The sequence below is a fragment of the Seriola dumerili genome, unplaced genomic scaffold (genome assembly GCF_002260705.1).
Source record: "Seriola dumerili isolate Sdu_G_001 unplaced genomic scaffold, Sdu_1.0 BDQW01000322.1, whole genome shotgun sequence".
NCBI classification, from domain to species: domain Eukaryota; kingdom Metazoa; phylum Chordata; class Actinopteri; order Carangiformes; family Carangidae; genus Seriola; species Seriola dumerili.
This window is the reverse complement of record NW_019174577.1, coordinates 1,237,793-1,258,967: the sequence shown is the minus strand read 5'-3', so window position 1 is coordinate 1,258,967 and position 21,175 is coordinate 1,237,793. Positions and strand designations below refer to the sequence as shown.

At 42.7% G+C, this 21,175-nt stretch overlaps 1 protein-coding gene across 2 annotated transcripts in view; it reads left to right on the top strand.

Moving 5' to 3' along the window:
• Positions 1 to 1,135: 1,135 nt before the first annotated feature.
• LOC111232146 (single-stranded DNA-binding protein 3-like) overlaps positions 1,136 to 21,175 on the top strand; it is an 83,537-nt gene continuing 63,497 nt past the window's right edge. The window contains exons 1-3 of one of the 2 annotated variants that reach the window (XM_022759518.1): positions 1,136 to 1,260; positions 11,220 to 11,292; positions 15,509 to 15,570. In XM_022759518.1, coding sequence (XP_022615239.1) covers positions 1,205 to 1,260; positions 11,220 to 11,292; positions 15,509 to 15,570 — 191 coding nt within the window. In that variant the 5' untranslated portion in view covers positions 1,136 to 1,204. The remainder of the gene's footprint in view (positions 1,261 to 11,219; positions 11,293 to 15,508; positions 15,571 to 21,175) is intronic. The other variant, XM_022759519.1, reaches the window with a different exon arrangement.

Sequence of the window (21,175 nt, the reverse complement as noted above, 5' to 3'; positions counted from 1 at the left end):
TCTAAATTACACCAACATTTGAGACATTCGGCTCCATTTACAAATAAAAATAAACAAATAAAAATACTTTCATTCCTTGATGACCTCTAGGAATACTAGAGGTGAAGAAAGGGGGCAGGTGACGCTGAATACACAGCATTTTGTAATGAGTAGTTTATATCCCATCCCGGGATGGTGTCCCTTTTCCTTCCTCATTACTCTCCATTTCTCACCCGTATCCTTCCCCTCATGGAGGTGGAAAGTTTATGACCACCAGCCACGTGATCAGATGCCCCTCTTGGATGCAATGTAATCTAAGTCCTAGGATACTGGGCTTAAAATTCCCTTGAATAACAACAGATGGCCAAAATTTTCTTTATATTCAGTCTGAAATCCCCTTCAGATGTGTCCTTTTTTGACACCACCAATCACTGAAGTATTTTCTCTGGCGATGCTATACTAAGAAATAATAATTTGTTCACTGAAACAGCAACATATAAGACTTTTCCTGAGCTCATAAGATGCAGTAGTTATTTTGTGAACAAAAAAACCCACTTGTTATGTCAAGAACACATCACAATGTGGACACAGTAATTCCTCCCATTGGTAACAGTATGTAGTATATTCAAAATGACAGTGGCGTCCTCCTTAGTGTGAGTGAAAATCAAACTGGAGTCAAACTCTTGGAACGAAAAAAACAAAACACATAACAACTATTACGAGACTCCCAAAAGAAGCTGACCCGAAGAACAGAGCCTGCAACCGGCATGCCTTTCCCCGTCTTCCCCCTTTCTCTCCTCATGTTTCTGAGGTCAGTAAACAAGAAGTGTGTGTTTCCCTTTAAGGAGCCCCCTCCTTTTGCACAGCGGAGGGAGGAGGAGCAGGCCTGCGGAACAGCGGCTGAGGAGGGAAAAAAAAAATCCAACAGAGGACGGTTTCAAGTCCCCCCAATTAGAAACTGTGCCTGATTTGTGGCCAATGTTGGAGATGTAAAAAAAAAAAAAAAAAAAAAAAAAAAAAGAAGAAGAGAAAGAGAGGGAGGGAGAGGAGAAGAGAGGAGGAGGAGGAGGGGGGAGGAGGGAGGGGAAGGGGGGAGAGGGGAGGGAAGGGGAGGGGAGGGGGGGAGGAAAAACACTAAAGGGGTAGCTATGGAGATGGAGCGTTTTCCTGGCTGCTTTCTTTGACAGGTGTTGAGTGGGGCAAAAGTCTTAAAACAGAATCCAGCATGTACGCCAAAGGTAAAGGAGCTGTCGTCCCTTCCGATAGCCAAGCGAGAGAAAAGTAAGTGAATTCCGCGCTATATGTGAGAGTTTACCTGCTTATCATGCAGGCGAGGGGGGCAGAGGAGGGGAGTCAACTTTCTAAACTAGGTACTGTAATTTAAAAGGAGTGTACTGTACTAAAGTGCGCTCCTCCGTGCGGTTTCCCCCTCCCCTCCGACCACCTTAGAGGTGCGTCTCTTAAACTTTTTTATTTATTTTTTTTAAATTTTACCTCTTGTTTGCACTTTTGCTTTCTGCACAGGATATTTACTAATATCGTGTACGTGTGCAAAGCGCACACACCTCTTTTGTAACTCGCAACGGTTTGGAGAGCAACAATGTATTTTTTATTGTGTGGTCCTCTGTAGTAAACTGCACGTTTCTGCTGCTGCATCTAAAGTAGGAGAAGCGCATTTTCGTTTCATTTCGGGTGAAACATGTTTCTGTGGGGTGCTCGTCCCTGTGCGGGCAGGCTGCTCGGTGGTCTCGTGTACATTTTAGGACGTGAAGCTGCTGGATGGTTGAATTATCTTGTGGTTGTAGACATAGAAACGTTCAGCTTTGTTGCTCATGTTTTTGAGGCGCTTTGCCGGGCGCAGTCAAACCTAGCGATGAAGGGAAAAGTTTTGTCCCATTCGGCAGTCATGCAGCGGTGGTAAACTTTTTAGCATCCACTCACACGAAGGAGAGTCATGCTGCCACGGACATTGAGCTGTAATCATGACTAAAGGAGACTTTTATCGTTAGACCGGTTGCTGAATGTAGGGTCGCATGTAATTATTATGGTTTTTGTGTCTGGAAATGTTGCAAAAAAAAAAAAAAAAAAAAATCAAAAAAAAAAATCACTGAGGTGTGCTTTAAAATACGATGCAGCTAAATGCATTGTTTGCTAAATATTGTGTTGGCGTTTAATGTTGTTTATTTACGTATAAACAACGGTTGTCGGTTCATGCACTGTCGCTTTTTAATTAAACGTAGAAAGCCAATGTAACTTTTAAATGTCACTGTCCCTTATATACTGAAAGCTGCACTGCTTCTCATGCCTGCTCTTCCTTTGCTATCCAGAATATTTCTGTGTGGGACCATTCAAAGAGTTGGACCCCCTTTGCATCCCAGCACTTCAGATCAGTAGTCTTTTATCATCATTAGCTATTTTTAAGCATGAAACAGTCTGAGGTTAGAGGAGTGAGGAGGAATCCCTGCTGAGATACAATTGTAATCTAAAAACACTGTCAAGTCCTGGGAGGCTGTGCTGTTACACAGCACCTCATACATCTGTAATAGAAACAAAATTTCTTTGGAGACTCTCTTGTATTTTTTGATGCATTGCCGCGTCACATTCAATTGATTAAGCTTTCTAGAGATGTGGCTTGCTCATGTGCTTAGTGTAAGCTTCCTCGAATACGACTTTGTACATGTCTGGTGCCAAGAGTGTTTAATTTCACTCTGAATTCACATCAGTTTATTGGAAAATTGAGCAGCTCTCTGTGTGTTTGTGTCTGCATTGAGGAGTGAATCCTAAATGAAAACAGTCCCATGTGGTTTTATGAACAGCAGGCAGAGTGACCTTTGAACCAGCATAGGATGCTTTAATATTGCATATGAACCATGAGCAGACGCCAGGCTGCTTTTACACCTGTTCGTGTGCCTTAGCTTCATCACTCTGTGTACAATACATTGAAATCAATGGCTTATTTAAATGCTGTGTTTTTGGACAGTTTTTAGTTGCACTTGCTTGTTCAGGGAGTGTGGATTATGCTCCATGTGTTATTGGGAATGAAATCAGTGCAGAGGCAGCATGTATTTCAAATGATGGTGTAGGAGGAGGATTAATAAATTAACTCATACGAAATGCAAGTCTTTTGAGAACTGGAAATGATGAATGCTTCTGTGGTGAGGCTGCTTGTGAATAACAAGATTCTTGAATTTGTTTCTTTTAAGTGTTGTTTGCATTTATTCCCACCCCTCATTTATCAGAAGCGCCACAGTAAATATGTTATTTAAACCTGTGTATAGGCTATATTTAGATCAGTCTGTGTGTCTGTATCTGTGTGTGTCACAGGCCTATAGTCATTGTCCAGACATAATGGGCCACGCGTGCCCTCTCCCCTCACCTGTCTTGTCACCCTAACCTGCCCCGCAGGGCCAACACATGTTTCCTTGTAAACGTGGAGTTCACAACAGCTGCCTCAATGCATCACTGAATTAGCTCATATTCATATTTACATATTCATTTGGCTCTTTACATATTCAGATATTGAAAAGAGGGCGCCCCGGATGGACTCGTATCGGATTAAAGCAGACTCGGTTATTACAGCTGCAGCTCTTGCTTAGAGGATTGATAATCAAGTCATATACTTACTTAATTGAATAAACTATAAGTTGATAATACAACTTTTCTATCTCTCTCCTGAAAGTAAGGTTGGAATCAGTTCTGGTTCAAAATACAAGAGAAAATTAAAAATATTTACATCACTGTACATCAGCTGTAATCAAATATTTTAGCGATTATTCTTCGTGCGTTCCACAGAATGCTCTTACTCCAGTAATGACAGTTTGAGCTTATTATTCTTTTGATTTAGACTAAGTTGCACTATAATGCAGTTAGATTTGATACGTACAACTTGTTGAAGGAAGAGTACAAACTAGAGAAAAATGTAACTTGTCCTTGGCAGTGTTTTCCCTGTACAGTTGAAAACAGTCAGACAATACACGGGTGTTGGCACCACATGTAAATTGCACTGGACCATTTGGTGCAACAAGGACGAAGTTGCAAAGGGAAATATTTATTGATGAATGTATTTTAATTTTTATGAACCGCCTTCTTCTGTAGTCCCTGGCAGGACTTCTGCTGCTGTGAGTATTATTTGACAGTGTTGTCTCATTAAATCTTAAAGTGTTTCACATACAGGACGTACAGTACATAAACCGTATTTCAAAAAGAGAGGGCCCGCAGAATGTATTTTTTAACACCGCACTTGGTTTTGTTAGCAGTCTGGTGTCGTTTTGAGTGACGGCCAGCTGCTGAGGCTTTTCAGGGAAACTGTGTATTAACCTCAGTCTGGAAGTCTTGGAAAAGCCAAAAGAAACAGTATCTTTATAATTATTTTTACAACACCGTCTCTATTAACTCCAAGGAAAGAGTGAATTTTTAAAAAGATCTGACAGCAGTAGCTTACTGTATGTGCAGCAAAGTTGTCAGTGCTGCGGGTGATCTCCTACATAACACCATAGGAAGTGATGCTTCGTTTGTTTCAGGTAGGACTTGTGAGTTTCGCTACAGCTGGTGCCTTGATGCGTGTTACCTGGTGTGTACAGGTGTGCAGCGGTAGACACTAAAAGGTTTAAAAGAAAAAGCAAATGCTCCTCTATAGTATAGCAGGTCCTCCTATGTTTAATAGTAAACACTTCATTTAGCAGCCACCTGAATAGTGTAGAGTAAAATGCTCCAAGATACCAACTCAAGTGTGCATTTCAGTGTGTTTACAGCACTGCACAAGGCCGTTTGTGTATTGTGTGTGTGTGTGTGTGTGTGGTTTTTTTACTTCATGTAAAGCCTTGAAACCAAGGCTTGAATCCAACCTGTTTGTTCAGAAATACAACATAAAACAGTCACACGTACAGTTCACACTTATGTGGATTCCTCCACACAGCCAAGGCCTCGCCATACAAGTAGAGTTGAGCTGCCTGGTCTCGCCGTCTTGAGATCACATGTATCCATCATGAGGGGGGGAGTGAAGTGTTTTCTTTGCACATCCTTGAGAAGCGTGATTGTGATTAGACATTTTGTAAGAAGAGATGCTAATAATAATGATAAAGATAAAGATAAAGGAAGAACTAGTGTCCTTGTGACCAGAGAAATTAATTACTCTACACTATTTCTTTTCCCAGTGTTTCCCAGTTTTTATTTAATTTAATTTGATCAGGAGTAACACAGCAGCTTCAATATTAATGTCACCTTATTATTTAGTAACTGGAACCCCTTTGAAATGTGCACTGATGAATCCGGCATCTTAATTAAAGGTGCCATTCACAGAAATATTTCATAGTGTGATCAAACATCTCATTTTTAAAAGCCCGTCCTTAGTTTTCTAAAGTATTCTGCTCCCTGCGTTTGTTTTCTAATACTCTCTGTTTGTTGACAGACATTTTTTGTGAGATTTCGAGTGTTTCAGGATTTGTTTGGGGAAAGAACTTCAAGTGTAAAGTTAATCAGTTTGTTTTGAACATGGGGTTCTTTACATCCTCCACTCCTCCTCTGGCTCCTCCCACGTATTTACATGCAGTTTAATGGGGATCTTCAGGTCTGAATGCATGGTTTTGATTCTACACAGATGGCTCTGCCATCTGCATTTTAGGCTTTTGAGGGAAGCATAAAGAGCTGCGCACTAACATAGGCAGAAACACTGCTCTAAAAGTAAAGAAACCCTTGATTTACCCTCGGCACCCTTTGGCTGACTGTGCTTTCATTCAGATATGTCAACAGTCAATTAATGCTGCCTTTCGTCAGCTGCTTTGGGTGCATCCGCACAAATTTGTTAGTTTTCTCACTTGAAATAAAGGAGACAGTATAAATATTGAGGCTACGTGCCTGAAGTTGTTAATCAGTTTGGCAAAAGAGCAGAAGAGAAGTGTTTGTCTTTAATTAGAATACAGAGAAAAGTATGTGTCTGAACATACAACAGGTAAAAAGACATAATGTGTTCCTGAAGTCTCTTTTTAGATGTGTAAAACAAGTGATTCTTTTTAAAGTTTGGATTAATTTTTCCTGGTAAGTGACCTCACATTGTTGTCCTCATTAACGCCTATGGGAGGAGACTGTGGTGATAACAAAAGTATGTCAGCTATGTCAATAATAATCCGTTATCACAAATCAGTAAAGCTCTCTCCTCTGCCTCTTTCACTTAAAAAACATATTTGTGAGTGAAAACTTTTCAAACTTTGCTGAAAATGAACCAGTTATCAGACAATGAAACTGTGAGGTTAGAGGACATTTACAGGTGAGTCTGTTGATAGGTAACGTCACAGAGCAGAGTCAGGCTGGCTGCTGGTAGGAGAGTCAGAATACTGTAAGTGTGTGTGTGTGTGTGTGTGTGTGTGTGTGTGTGTGTGTGTGTGTGTGTGTGTGTGTGTGTGTTTGTGTGACAGTGTGTGGATTAACCCATGGCTAAAGCCATGCGTGTTTACACGCTTATAGACACTGATTTGTTTTGACAAAGGAACTGCCATAACAAAGCCAAGCAAATATAAACAGTGTGTGCAGTGGGAATAAGCTTTAGTGAAACAGCTTCACAGTATCACAGGTGTCTCAAACAGGCATCCAACCTTTCATTCACCTTCAAGTGATACATCACTACATTCACACCTTTTCACCACCACAGTGTCAGATCTATGCTGCTTTTATAAGATGTCTATAAATATTTAATATTTAGGAGATAATATTTTGTGTTTTTATTCAGTTACGCTTCGTGTTACATAGAGGACGCCACTGGATCTATAAATTATGTATGCTATATATCTTTATTCTTTTCCAAAAGACTTAGAATGTGTATGAAAGCAGATGCAGTAACGGGCACTGCTTAATCCTCTTCCATCACTTCCTCCGTGCATACCTTACCTCGCCCTGCCCCTGCTCTCACTGCTGAATTATTGAAACCAAGACATGAAAGTTAATTTGCTAACTGTCTGTGCTTTAGCTGGCTAAACTCAGCTGAGAGGCCCTTGTCTCTGGAGGCGAGGGAAGGAAAGGGAAGGCTGGACGGGGCAGCCTGGGGCTAAATGTCAGGTGTGTTTCCAGGGGACGAGGCAGTGGGAGAGATCTCCTTGATGTGTGGACATGGAGCAAAGTACTAGTTAGGCCACATGAGGTTAGGGCCAGTAAAGGAAAGAAGATCAGAGATGGTGTTGTAGTGTTGTGTGCCTCAGCTACAGTCCAGCAAGGCTGGAAAACCATTGCAAATGATCTTGTAGCTTAAGAGAGGGAGCATGAGAAACAGACAGCAGATGCACCACATGGCTTTGTGGTTATTTCAATGTAAACTCACACGCTAGCTTTATATCATGATATCCAGTCAGCGGTCAAAGCAAAGGTCAAACGTTCTTCCTCCCACTCAGACTGATCTCCTGTTTCTCGTCATGTAAGTTGCTACAAAATATTTTATTGTTAAATTTCATTTGTGGATGTTTTCAGCCGAGGAAGGAGAGTGAAATGTGTAGGAGAGGAAATGTGAGACGAGAAGTGGACTGTGTGTGGTTGTGGTTTTGCCTTGTAAGCATCTCATCTTTTATTCCTGAGTGACATGTGTAACTAGTGCAAGGTTCACAAGGAAGGAATTCAGGTTTACAGTATGCACAGAGGGAAAAGTTGTGGCCCTGACCTTCAGTTTGCCTCTGACACAGCTCTCCTGTACAGTACATCCACCCCCACGTCTCCTTTATCTACCTGGCCTTCCTCGGGCTCTGCTCCATGAGCCCGCAAAAAAGTCTCCTCCTCAGCTGAGTTACACTTACTGCTTCTGACAGAGTATAAAAAGGTGTCCCCTGAAGCCTGGATTGAATGAGTGTTTTTAAATAATGCATTGCAGCCAGGGCAGGTGCCCATCGCTAGGGCATAGAGCCCCTCAGATCACACCAGGCTCTGCCATGAAAATTTCATTGCTGCAGTGCTCATGGGAATCTCTGTTCGATGCTGTACAGTGTGAACAGGGTGTATAGGAGCTGACGCCTGCCGCTGGGTATTTCACACTGGAAAAAAGGCTTGGGGGTTTTTTTTTTCCCCCCAACGTTTTAAACCAATGGACTCCCCATTTTACCAAAAGCCCGGGAAACTTAAACGCCCCTGCACTGTTCAGGCTGATGGTGCAAAAGCATATTCATTTCCCCAAAAACCCCAAAAACAAGGGGGAAAAAAAGGACAAATCTGACATTTAAAGTAGTGTTATATCCATCCTCATTTATTTCTTCAGGTTCAATTTGATTCACTCACTAAAATACAGCTAAATGCAGCTGCCAAAACCCTGACGAGAGAAGAGAGGACCTGTGGACTCTCAGCTGAGTTGGTTGCATTTATTACCATGCGCTTACAGCCATTCATGTTTAGGTGCACCAGCGAGATATACAGTATGTGGATGTCTTTTCACCTGCGTTTTGCCCCACAGGGAAGAGGCCACCTTAACTTGGTCTTGAGAGAAAGACATTAGTCACTATTTTGAACTAAAAAACAAAAACACTTTGAATTTTTTTTTTTTTTCAGGTGAAAAATAAAAACCAAAACATTTCTTTTGTGTTTTCATTTACATTTAACAGTCTCACTAAAAACATTGAATACCAGTCAAATGTAAGGTAACGGACAGCTGTGCGTTCTTATGAAAAACACTATAACTAGTTTTATCATATGTTATCTGCTAGACTGATATAGATGTATATAAAAGTGTGGAATTGCATTTCTTTTTTTTGAGGGTGGGGGATGAAGAAGAAGAAGCTGTGACTTCATCTGGAACCAAACTAAGTGAAATAGAAACCTCTGAAGTGAACAAATCACACAGCAATTTCATTACACAAATTTTCAGGCAGCAACACGTAATTGAATGTGATAGGCTAGCTCCTAAACACAACACTAATCAGTTTCACTCGATGACACCAAGACAGCCGCTCCATCTGAGATCAATATTAAACATTTACAGCAAGTGGTTTGCTCCTACTAATCCTTTTCTGTACGTGCAATCTGTGACCTGGCCTGACCAACCCTCTGTCATCACACAACATAGACGTACACATTGTTTTTTAACTGGGTGTTTACACTGAATATCTGAAATGAGTGTTGATACAGTTGTAACTGATGTAAGAGGGAGAAATACAAGAGTCGATAGCATCTAGTGTCTAATGCTAGTTGAAACTGGTTTGGACCAGATGTAGCAGATAATTTTCTTTTAGCGGTTGGTTGATCAGACATTGCAGTGAAAGTCAGCGATATCTTCAAGAGGATAAAGGGTCAGGTTGTTCGACTCTCGCCCCGGCTCATTATTGATTAATTCAGTATCATCCTGCATCAACCCAAACATTACAAGTCAGTGTCTGCTCCGGCCTTGACGCATGTGATCAGCTTTAAAGCAGTCGACCACCGTACACACGGGCACAGCGGCTCCCCTCTTCTTGTGGTCTGTGGTCTGTCTAGCCTGCATTTGGTAAGGGAGTAGAAACACTGAGCTGTAGACGCAGAAGACAACATTATTGTTATTAAGTAGCTCTTTTCTGAAGTCTGGGCCAGCCTCTGTAGTCTTGATCCCTTCTTGTCTCTCAGGGATGACGGTTACAACAGTTAACAAGGAGACAGCCATGACAAGTAACGAGGATGAGTCAGCTGTTAGAGCGAGAGAGAGAGAGAGAGAGAGAGAGAGAGAGAGGGAGAGTATAAAAAAAAATCACACTGATATGGAGATGTGTGATTTTAATTGATCAGACTCAGAACCATCTACAGTCTTTTGTAAACTGTCTGTCCTTTTACCTCTTCAGTGAAAAACAGGCCTTTGTTCAGTCTGATCTAGGTTGAAGTGGTTAAAGGAACAGCTCAACATTTGGGAAATAAGCTCAGTAGATTTCTTGCATAGCGTCGGAGAAGGAGATTCAAACCTCTCTCGCATCTGTCCGTTACATTTGAAGCTGTTGCCGGGAGACGGATAGCTTAGCTTAGCATAAAGACTGGAAACATTTTATGCTTCGGATCAACGTGTCACACAAACTGATTTTTTTCACTTTTCTTCATAGCGAAAACTACAATGTGTGTTTTATTCTTGGTCACATTTTTGTTGGGAAACTGCAGAGTGAAAATTTGAATGACTCGTTTAAAACGATATTATAGTAAACCAAATCAGATTAGTGTTATTAGTTATATATAAGTATGATTCGTTCTCTCCATGACTAAATTGTTAAACCTGCCACAGTTCTCCTTTCAGCTGCAGTTTCTGTGACACTCTGTTTGGTAAAGGCTTTAAAGAAAGATTTAGTATTTTTGCTGTCTCCACTAAATTAAATGACTGCTCATGATGTGAAAGGATTGCTGGTAGAGCCTAGTCCACGAGTCACCACCAAACTTTTCAGCCCTTTGCTACTTGTAGCAGCTATGTTGTTGCTGTTGTTGTTGCTGTTGTTGTTGTTTGAGCCTGTGGTTGGGTCCCAACAGTTCTCTCTAACACCCCTGTATTTGAACCATATTTGAGTTTTATGGACCAATTCAGAGCTAAAATGTGAGTATTTGTCAGGATGTGGGATTTAACTCCAATGGGATGCTCATGTTGCTCTGTGTCTGTTGGTTACGTAAAAGCTTGATAGGCTGATAATATGTGAGGACTGTGTTTCTGTGAGTTTGTTTAGGAATCTTTCATTTTAAGAAATTAATTACAATTTATTGCCATTTTTCCACCCCTATGCCTGATGCATAAATAAGCATCAGCACGTGTAATAACAGGAATCCAGCGAGCACTGTGGTACTATCTGAGAGTTCAACTTCAGCCACATCTGAGGATATTTTTCGTCTCCTCTGTCCATGTTTCTACACTATTTTGTTTTCAGCCTCTGTGCCTCAACAGCTCAGTTCCTAAAACCACAGGGAAATGGCTGAGTGCCACCGAGGCTCTCCAGCTCAGAGCTGCAGAGCTTTCCATCACACGTTTACAACTCCTCCGCAGCATATATGATCTCCATACTGTAAAAACTCTTGTTTATCCAAGCTCCATCTCAGATGACACAGTGATGATTTCTGCCAATTGTGCACATTTGCTGGACTATAGTTGATGGACTACATGAAATGAAACAAGTGCGACACATTTAGGGATGAAGAAAGAGCATTAGCTTGTTTTGAAATAATCTTTCAAATGAGCAGTGTTTTCCAGAGTGAAATGATTTGAGGAGCTAATGGGATGTATAAGATGTGATGCTCCGCACTGACCTCTCTCTCCCTCTCTCCTTGTCTCTGTTTTCCAGGTTAGCTTTATATGTGTACGAGTATTTGCTCCATGTCGGCGCACAGAAATCAGCACAGACCTTCCTGTCAGAGGTAAGAAGTTCTTTCAGTTCCCTTTGAAAGGAAAAGGATTCCCCCTCCATTGTATGATCAGGAATGGAACTCACATTATAGGTTGTCGTGGGTTCAAGCAGCTGTTGACTAATCTTCCTACAAGCTGGGGTCTGGACTTTGGAAACTATAACAATATTAATGTCAGTGAGCTAAGGCCTGTTTTTTTTTTTTTTTTTTTACAATGGTTGAACAACAGCAATGTTTTTTTTTACAGTTTATTAATTTGGGACAATGTAAACATGGCATCGATAGGGCTACATAATTACCTGCCCTTCATTATTATCTCTAATTTGTAATCATAAAGTCTGTATAATCAGAGCAGTTTGACATATTGTAAGCATGTGTTGCTGCTCGCTTTCAGCGGTGACATTTAGAAAGCGAAGCCAGTCATTGGTGAGGTAAATCGAGTGTACCTTTAGTATTTGAAACCATTCCAAACATAACCATTTGTCCCAGGTCTGCTAGACTTATTAGTCTCATATTAGGCCCCTGAACTGTCGAAGAGGTAAGGGCTCTAATGTGTTGCATCCTCTTCCTTAATGGACATCCTTCCTGCTAATGGTCCTGTGTCCAGGCCTTCTCTTGTACAACACCTCTCCTGCCCACTGGCTTTATTCAGCTCCACTTAATACGCTTCCCAACACTGAGAGAGGGCTTTAATGGCAAGCAAGGGCAGGTCTATATCATTCAACTGTAATACTGACATAATTTCATCAGGTGAGCTCGGTGTAGAGTCACATAGAGATACGATTGCACCCGCACAAGCTCACAGATGTGTGGCGCACACACACACACACACACACACACACACACACACACACACACACACACACACACACACACACACACACACACACACACACACACACAATGCTCACGCCCAAAAGTGAGAGTGTGGTAAGCTTTAACTTTAACAGGACATTTTAACAAGCTGTTCAGCTAGTCACCTGTGTGTGTGTGTGTGTGTGTGTGTGTGTGTGTGTGTGTGTGCGTGTGTGCGTGTGTGCGTGTGCGTGTGTGCGCGTGTGCGTGCGTGTGTGTGCGCGTGCGTGCGTGTGTGTGTGTGCGTGTGTGCGTGCGTGTGTGTGTGTGTGTGTGCATGCCTTCAGTCTACCTGCGAGGATAGAAATCCCTTATCTATTGAAACATTTGTGCATGTTTTTCTCTGTGAGTGAGTGTATGTGTGTATTTGTGTGAAGACAGAGCCTGTGATATACAGAGGCTGCGAGAGCTGAACGCACTGCTGCTTAAGAAAACATCTTCATCCCTTTAAGTGCTAGCAACAAGTTTTGGTGATGTGGAAAAGTTTAGTTTTTAATTTGCTTAGGAACCAATGGAGTTCTGATTACATGTTCAGGTAAAGGAATAGTTTTGTGAAATGGTCTTGCTGAGTTATGCCCCAATTAATCTTTTAAAAAGTAATATCTCCTTCAGTTGAGTTGAAAAGGGTTTGGATTTTTGAAGGAAATAAATTAAAGATAAAATAGAAAAAAAAAAAAAACTTACCCTAAACCACTCTCACTGGGACGGATGCGCCAATCAGATGCAATCAGACAGAAATTGTTTGCCTTTGCTTATAGTGTGCAGGCAGGCAGGTGGGCGAGTGGGCACGGCTGCTGGAGGCCGGCCCACCTGCCAACAGCCAGGAGTGGACATCTAAAAAGCACAGGGAGATTAAGTGGTCGGGCTGCAGAGAGCCTCACTGATTTCAGAGTCCTTGTGGGTGAATCTTCTCCCAGAAATTGAGTGTTATTGGTGAGCTGCTGGAAAGGGGTGAAGTTGTGGGTCGCAGGTAACCAGAGGCGCACACACACACACACACAACACACACACGCACACACACACACATTCATAGATTCACACACACTTAAACGGCCTCAAACAGGAATTAAAACAACATCTATATAGACAGGGATTAAAACAACATACACACAGACACTCACACAAACAGTCCATGTCCACAAGGCATGCATGCTAAGACTGCTAAGTCAATTTGACGCCAGTTGTCTCAGATGCTGCGCCTGCAACAGTATATTGCTTAATGATTTTGTTTATTTCAACCACAGCTTCGTTTTCATTTTGGTTGTCTTATATGGTCAGAGTCAGTGTATTAGGATTAGACTGACAGTAATGGGTACATCCAAGCAAACACTGCAGCTTGACCTTTCACCTTTTCCCCTTCATGTGCTTCTAGCTGTAGGCTTTCAAGTGTTGAGGGATTTCTCATGAGTATTTGAAGGTTGCAGACAGACAGATTTGTTATATCCAATGACCGTGTTAGCGCTCGCTCACTGTTCCCCAGACCTGATCACCCTCTCCTTGCTTTGATTTTTTCCCCCTCTTTTCCTTTCTTTTATACATTGATCATCCCTCTTTTCCCTCCTTTCCCTCCCTTTATGCTCCTGTTAAACCTCCTCACTTCTTAGTGCCTCCTTGTTTCCTCCTCATTCTCCTGCTGCTTTCTTCTCACAATAGTGAACAAGAGTGCTCAGTGCACGACAATGAGACAGTGTTCCCATAAAAAAACAAGCCCCTGGGCAAGCAGCTTATGATATAGTTACGTTTTATTGTTAGGCGACCTTTAGTAATCTAGCACTGTAGTAATTGTGAGAGGAGGAAAGGAGATGGATGGATGGATGGATGGATGGGTCGACAACTTTCACACAGGAGACCTCCGTGAAAACCATAACCAGCATTGTTTCTTTTACCCTGTTACCATGATAACAAAGGTCCATATGTGTCATTAAGAAAGGCAGTAAATAAAACACAACAACATTGAGAAGTACCTTCATAAGTACATAAGATGCATGTAAGATGCACTATAAACAAAGAATATGCAGGTAAATACAGACAGTACTGGGCAATATTCCTTTTGAAAGCTCCTTTTGAAAGTTGAAAACTCTAGAAAAAACAAATTTGAGTTTTTTGTCAAAACACAACAGAAATTTCTGATGAACACTCTCAAGGCTAATGGTAGGAGTGTAGTCAATATATTCAGTAATGTTTTTGAAAAAAAAAAAAAGATTTTTAAAAACTAAAATATAGATATCAAAGCTAAATTTGTCTTCTTCTGTTGGGTTGTATTGTTTTGTAGGTATTCTATAGATTTAGGATGTTTTTTCTTAATTCCAGCATGTGAGTTGTTAAAGGGGTGAAGATGTTTTCTTAAGCAGCAGTGCGTTCAGCTCTCGCAGCCTCTGTATATCTCTGTCTCTGTCTTCACACAAATACACACATACACTCACTCACAGAGAAAAACATGCACAAATGTTTCAATAGATAAGGGATTTCTATCCTCGTAGGTAGACTGAAGGCACACACACACACACACACACACACACACACACACACACACACACACCTGCTCATCTAATGAGAACGCTATCACCTGGACTCTCCTGCCTCAATTAGCCTCTGTTCCTCCTTCAGTGAGAAGCTCACACACATACACACACACACACACACACACACACACACACACACACACACACACACTCACTCACGTTTATAGTATACACACAAAACACTTCTGTCCCCAGGAGGACTTGCCACTCTATGCTCTCTTGCACAGTGCAGCGCTCAGCTCTTTAGCAGCATTAAATCAACAGGCCCACACCCACATACGGCACATCACATCACTATAAACTGCACTGGGGAAATCTATAGAATAGAGCCTTTAATAGAAATCTGAAGCTTGGATCTGTTTTTCTATATATATATATTTGGAAAAATAGAGAAATCTTGCTGCTCTCATGCTGTCCTCACAGACTCTGGTGAATCATCACTCAGACTGTATGCACTGAGTGTGTGTGTGTGTGTGTGTGTGTGTGTGTGCCAAGTCACGGCAGTAGGAGTGTGTGAAGCAGGCAGCGGGTCTGCTATCTCTCACTGGATCTTATCTCGGTGTCCAGATACAGGCAGGAGCTCTGCTGGTTTGTGAGGGCAGTGGAGAGGGCTGCTGCTTCAAGACAGTCACAGTGTCTCATCCGCAAACTTCGCACCGCACTGCACTTCACTGCACTGCCCGTCAGCCTATTTTTCTGTCTGACCATCGCTCTGTCTGTCTAAAGCTGGAAGGACAGTTGAGCAAAATGATTACATTATGCATAAAACATGCTGCAGTGTCTAATTTTTCATTTCCCTGCTCTGTCTTCTCCCCTCAACCCTTTTCCTCTATCCCACTTCTTTCTCTCAGATCCGATGGGAGAAGAACATCACACTTGGGGAACCTCCAGGATTTTTACATTCATGGTGGTGGTATGTATACGTTGAAGCTCTCTCTTTTTCTTGACCACACACGCATTGTTTTTTTTCTTTTTCAACAGCTCACATTCATACAGTAGAAGTACTCTTGATGGTCTGAAAGAATGTGAAGGGGTGGAGAAGGACAGTAATTGCAGGGAATGCTAAGTGCATCATCTCACACATGTTTAAGTGCTGTACTTCTGGCATCCCTCTGATTGACAAGTGAGCTAACTTCCTTTGCTCTGTTATTTAAATTTAACTGTTTAAAAAAACAGCTCACATTGAAGCATGCACTGTCCAATCAAATTCAGAATCAGATTCTCTGTCACTGGGGTTATCAAAGTCTGACACTGCCCCCCCCCCCCTCCCGGACAAAAATGGGACAACTGTGTCATCCTCAGCACAGCCCCCCCACCTCCAAGTGTTGGAACTGCAGCTCTCATGACACTTTAGGGGGGGATGTAGATAAGAGGTATAATGTTGCTGTGGATTCAGTGAGTTTTTTTGCCTGCATTTGCAAATTGGCATCATTAAAAGTAAACCGAATTAACTGTTAGCAGTTGATGTTTGCCCTGTACCCATGTGTGTACAGGCAGCTATCATGGGATTTCTTTGACACTCAAGAAAACAAAAACGTGGTGATTCTCAGGCAAGTTCAGGAGATATAAGGAGCCTCTTTTTTTCTATCATTTCTAAGGGGATTTATGGAGATTTATGGAGATTTATTTGCGTTGAAAATCAGAGATATTGATACCTTCAAAAAATCATCATAAGGTCTTCGATAAGGAGTGCCATGAATTGTGGCAATTGGGCACTGAGGTTTTTAAAGTAACTTAATTGCAGTTTAAAACTTCTGCTCCATCACAAAGTTTTTGAGACTCTTGTTCAACTTGATGCTTCATGCAACAGAACAAGGCTCTGACGTGGCTTGTCCCTCTTTTCTTTCAGCTTCTTTAAACAAATCTGTCAGATCTGTTAATGCTAGATAAATAGAGAACAGTGTTTTCTGGAAGAACGGGGTCAGTGGGCTTACGGCCTGACACGTACACTGTTTTCCTCCATGTCTGAATAAGAGGGAATGGAAACACCCAAATGTAGGATTCCCCTTTTCTAGTTGTCAGGCCAAGAGCTAGAAAATCTAGCTTTGAGTCAAAGAGTGGAGCAGACGTGCAGTAAGGAGGAAGCTGGGCAGCTGGAAAGATTGCAGACAAACAGACGAGCAGGCAGACACGCAGGGAGGTTGAGAGGCTGAATCTTCAGCAAGGCAGCACGAGAGGCGAAGAGAGCCAGGATAAGAGGTTTGACAGGGCTCGCTTTGTTTGTCATTCATGCTATCCTGCTCATCCCCAAAGCCCCCTGGCCGGCCCTGTGTAATAAACCCGGACATGCGGCTTCATTCATTCATCCTCTCTGGCCCCAGCGTGTGTTGTAATTGTGCCGCCTGTTGACACGGTTCATAATGGTCCTTAAAGAGCCTGGCTTCTCTCAACCTGACAGCTCTCAATTGGACAGCTACCAGTAATGCTGACAGAATGACATACACAAACATACAGCACAGTGTAAGTTTGCTCTCGCCTCTGCCCGAACCAATAAGAGGGCTCAGGGAGACTGGCCCAGTGTGTGTGTGTGTGTGTGTGTGTGTGTGTGTGTGTGAGAGAGAGAGAGAGAGAAACTGTACTACTTTCTGACTGTATTGATATATTTCAGCAGAGTGTGGGAGATGACCTTGTGTGTGTGTGTGTGTGTGTGTGCGTGTCTGTGTGCGTGCCAGAGAGCAGTTGGAGAGTAGGCTGATGATTAGCCAGACTGAGCAGGGCAGGGCTCCAGTGTAGTATGACCTAGCTGAGGGGCGTCTGTCTGGGCCACGCAGCACGTGGACATGGAGACTCACTGGGGGTGGGGTCCGGGGGTCGGCTAGGAGGAGGGGGAGGAGGGGGGCGGAGTCCCTTGTCCACCCCCTATGCCATGCAGCGAACCCACTCCCCACCCCCCCCTTCAACCTCCAGCCTCCCCCAAAACAAAAGCTCCAGATGGTAGGAAAGCCACCAACCTCCCTCATCCCTCACCCTTCGCTCCCCCTCCCTCAACCTTTGTCTGGAGGCCTGTCCCTTTGTTTGCGGAAGAGAGACCCCCGAACGGATTAACTCTTTGCATTCCAGCCTCTTTTGTGTTAAACAGCCAAATCTAAGACCCCGACCCCACCGCCACCCCAGCCCCACCGCCGCCGTCCCCTCCTCAGCTCCTCACTGAGGTTTTCTTCCCTCCTGTCTCTGTTTCTGTGGCTGTTTCCTGTAGGACAGCGTTGGTAGGTGGGGGGGGGCTTCAGAATAAGACCGTGGCTGTAAGAGGGGGAGGGGGAGGGATGTTGGGGGAGGAAGAGGGAGGCTGGTGGTGGGGGTCACTCATCCACATCTGTTGTTATGGGTGGAAGGATAAAGAAAAGGCTCAGCGAGGGCTGCAGGTGTTGATTGTGTCATTAGCTCCCTCTCTATTGGCTGCTGCTAGTTGTCTCCTCCTTATCCCAAAATCGATTGCTTTAACCAGTTTTCACTGGATGGCCGCTGAATCCTCAATACACACCCCCACCCCCCATCACAGAAAACATTAACACACACAAAAACCTCAGCACAACAACAGTATGTAGAGGGATCCTCTGTGTGATAGCCTCTGGCTGAAATTCTTGTTTGTGAGGGGCAGAGAAAACAGTGAGAGTACAGCCAAGCTCTGCTCTTAAATGTCTGGACTGCTCTTTATAAACACAGGTACCAGACAATCTTCTTCGCCATTCTCCTTCTCCTTCTTTTCTCCTTGTCTAATTCATCCTTCCGTCTTCACTTCATACCATTCAGATTGTAAATACGAGCAGCTGAGTCGGAAAAACCATTCACATCAGCCTCCTAATTGTAATTCAGAGTTGGAGACATTGGGAATTTCTGACAGCTCTGATATTTCACACTTGGTGAAAAGAAGTACGGTGTCAACAACATGGTGGCAAAATGGCTGGAAAGTCTCCATCACTGGCATCTAAATATAATCCAACGTTTATACTCATACTGTCAACTCAGCTGATTTAAAAGGAGCTATACACTGTTCGCATCTGGTCTCAGTTTCTAAACTACAAATATGTAACAAAACAAAAATGGCTCGTTTTATCGTATCTGGTGTGGCTGCAAGGTTAGCAGTGGGGGTAGCCATCTTGGAATAATGGAGGAAGTTTTTGCGTTCTTCTCAGTCTGCCAGCCTTTTATGAATGCACCATATCCAAATACAATCCAAGTCGTGTAGAAATATGGTAGTGACGATATCGGGTACTTCCTAAAAACACAGACAACAAACTGCTTGAAGTAGTTGAGTTTGGAATAAATGGGGCCTGGTTACACCACCAATTCATACCTGCGAAATTTAGGACTAAAATCAGTTCAGGTCAGAGCACCTGAGTAAACCCACGCAGAGCTTTCCAGTTCAACGTATGATTTCACAGCATCAACTGAAAACTGTTTGACACACTGATGTTTGGGGGAAAGGACACACGGAGAGTCAAAAACAGGAGAAGCTGTGTTGCACTTTGCAATTTTATACAACCTTTGCTCCACAAAACAGATGTGGGATGGTTTGCAAACAAGTCGTGAGACAGGAGAAGATGGTCGAGTGCTTTTGCAGAAACAACCCATGTTAACTTGCTGTTGCGTTTAAAGTGTCACCGTGATTCCATCGCTACCTATTTTGTATGAATTTATTTTGAATGTGTGATCACTTTGTCTCAGACTGTCCAAAAAGTCTGTGCCTGATTGCAGGAATATCCTCCACCTGTCTAACAACACCCATGCAACTTCATTTTTTGTTGCTTCCTCTTAAGCCGTTAATCTTCTTGCAATGACAGTTGCTGTATTTATTAGCCACAGTCCAAAGGGAGTGTTGCTGATTTACATGGCACTGTGATGTTGTTTCCTCCCGCTCACTGAACGCACTGCTGCTACCAGGAGAATAGCTGCTACTTGAGTCAAGGTAATAAAGACAACTGGAAGGGTTGTGTTTCTCCGCCTCTGCTCTTTGATTGCAGCATTTTGTCCCATTAAGAAGAGTCTGCTCTGATAAGAGGAGGAGACGGCATGGTTGGCTTTCTGTAACTTTATTTTTTGGACTCTGGTTCTTTCAGTTATGCTCTGTCGACCTCCTTATCTCAATTTGTCTCCATCTCTGTCTTAATTTCTGTTTCTTTTCTCTTCTGACTGACTTAATGTCTGGTTAGATGGCTGGCCAAAGACATGCATAGGATTATCATGTAGACCTGCCACCAGCAGCCTGTCTTTCTGTGTCTTTGTTTACTCTCCTTATTATAATGGAAAAGCACATTGTAACCACTGGCTTTGTCAGACCACAGTTAATTGCAAATAATTATCGTGATGGCATTTCATTTTAGTAATTGTCTTCTTCTGGACGGCTGGACGCTAATCCCTTCCTCCTCTGTTCTGGATACAAAGTGTGTGTGTTTTTGTGTGTGTGTGTTTTTGTGTGTGTGTGTGTGTGTGTATGTGTGTGTGTGTGTGTGTGTGTGTGTGTGTGTATGTGTGTGTGTGCTGACAGTGCCAGCTCATATTTTTTCTTTAGCCTTGTTTCTCATTTGAATGAATGAAGAAAAAAAAAAAAAAGACTTTGCATGACTCTGAGCTGCAATTTAAATCTCTCCTGTGACCCTTCAAAGTAAGAGCAGTTAAAAGTTTCCCTCTTCACAGAGTTGTGTGGCTCAAATACCACCAGTTACTACCCATAATACCATAAAGAGCTTCTCATGATTAGATGATTAGATTGAAATGATTAGATAATTGGATAGAAAATTTACTATTACAAGGGTGTGCAGAGTACAAGATTTCTTGCAGATTGCTGGTGCTAATTAACTGCGAATGTTGACTTCCCAGATAATTTCTAAAGATTAATGTCTGTGAAAAGGAAGCGACAACAACTATGACATGGGCTTACCCCCTAAATGTGGGTGGGACTGTCAGATCAGCAAACAATGGTCACATTCAGTTCTAGCAATACATGAGCTGGCACAGTAAAACAGATTTTTCTTCCCCTGACGGCACCATGACCCTGAAAATTTAGTTTTCAGAGAATCTGTGTTTAATTAGGAGAGAACCAGAGTAATTTTGCTTGCTATTATAACACCTCTTCTCACCTAATGGCCCCTTTCATCTCCTTTTCTTCCCATTCTAACTCTATCCAGAAAAATCCATCCTATGTCAGCCACCTAAAAAATGATCAGAATAATGAAAGTCTTGCTTTCTCTGTTTAGTCCCGCCCACTAGTGATCCAGCTTCAGATTATGCAGAGACACACAGAATGAAATCTCCCTGCATGGCTCAGACAGACGCAGGTCAGCTGTTCAAATCGCAATATATTTCAGACGCACAGGCCAGGAGATGTTAGATCACCTTGCCCCTACCCCCTGTGCCTGTACCTGCTTGTGTCTTTTCGGTAACAAACTGTAACCTGCGTCCCGTTTCATTTCCCTGAGAGCTGATTGAATTTGTGATGGCCGCGCCTTCTCGCTGCGGCTCCTCTGACAGAGCAGCAATCTCTTTAACACCAACCGATAGATATGATAATGTACACTGGC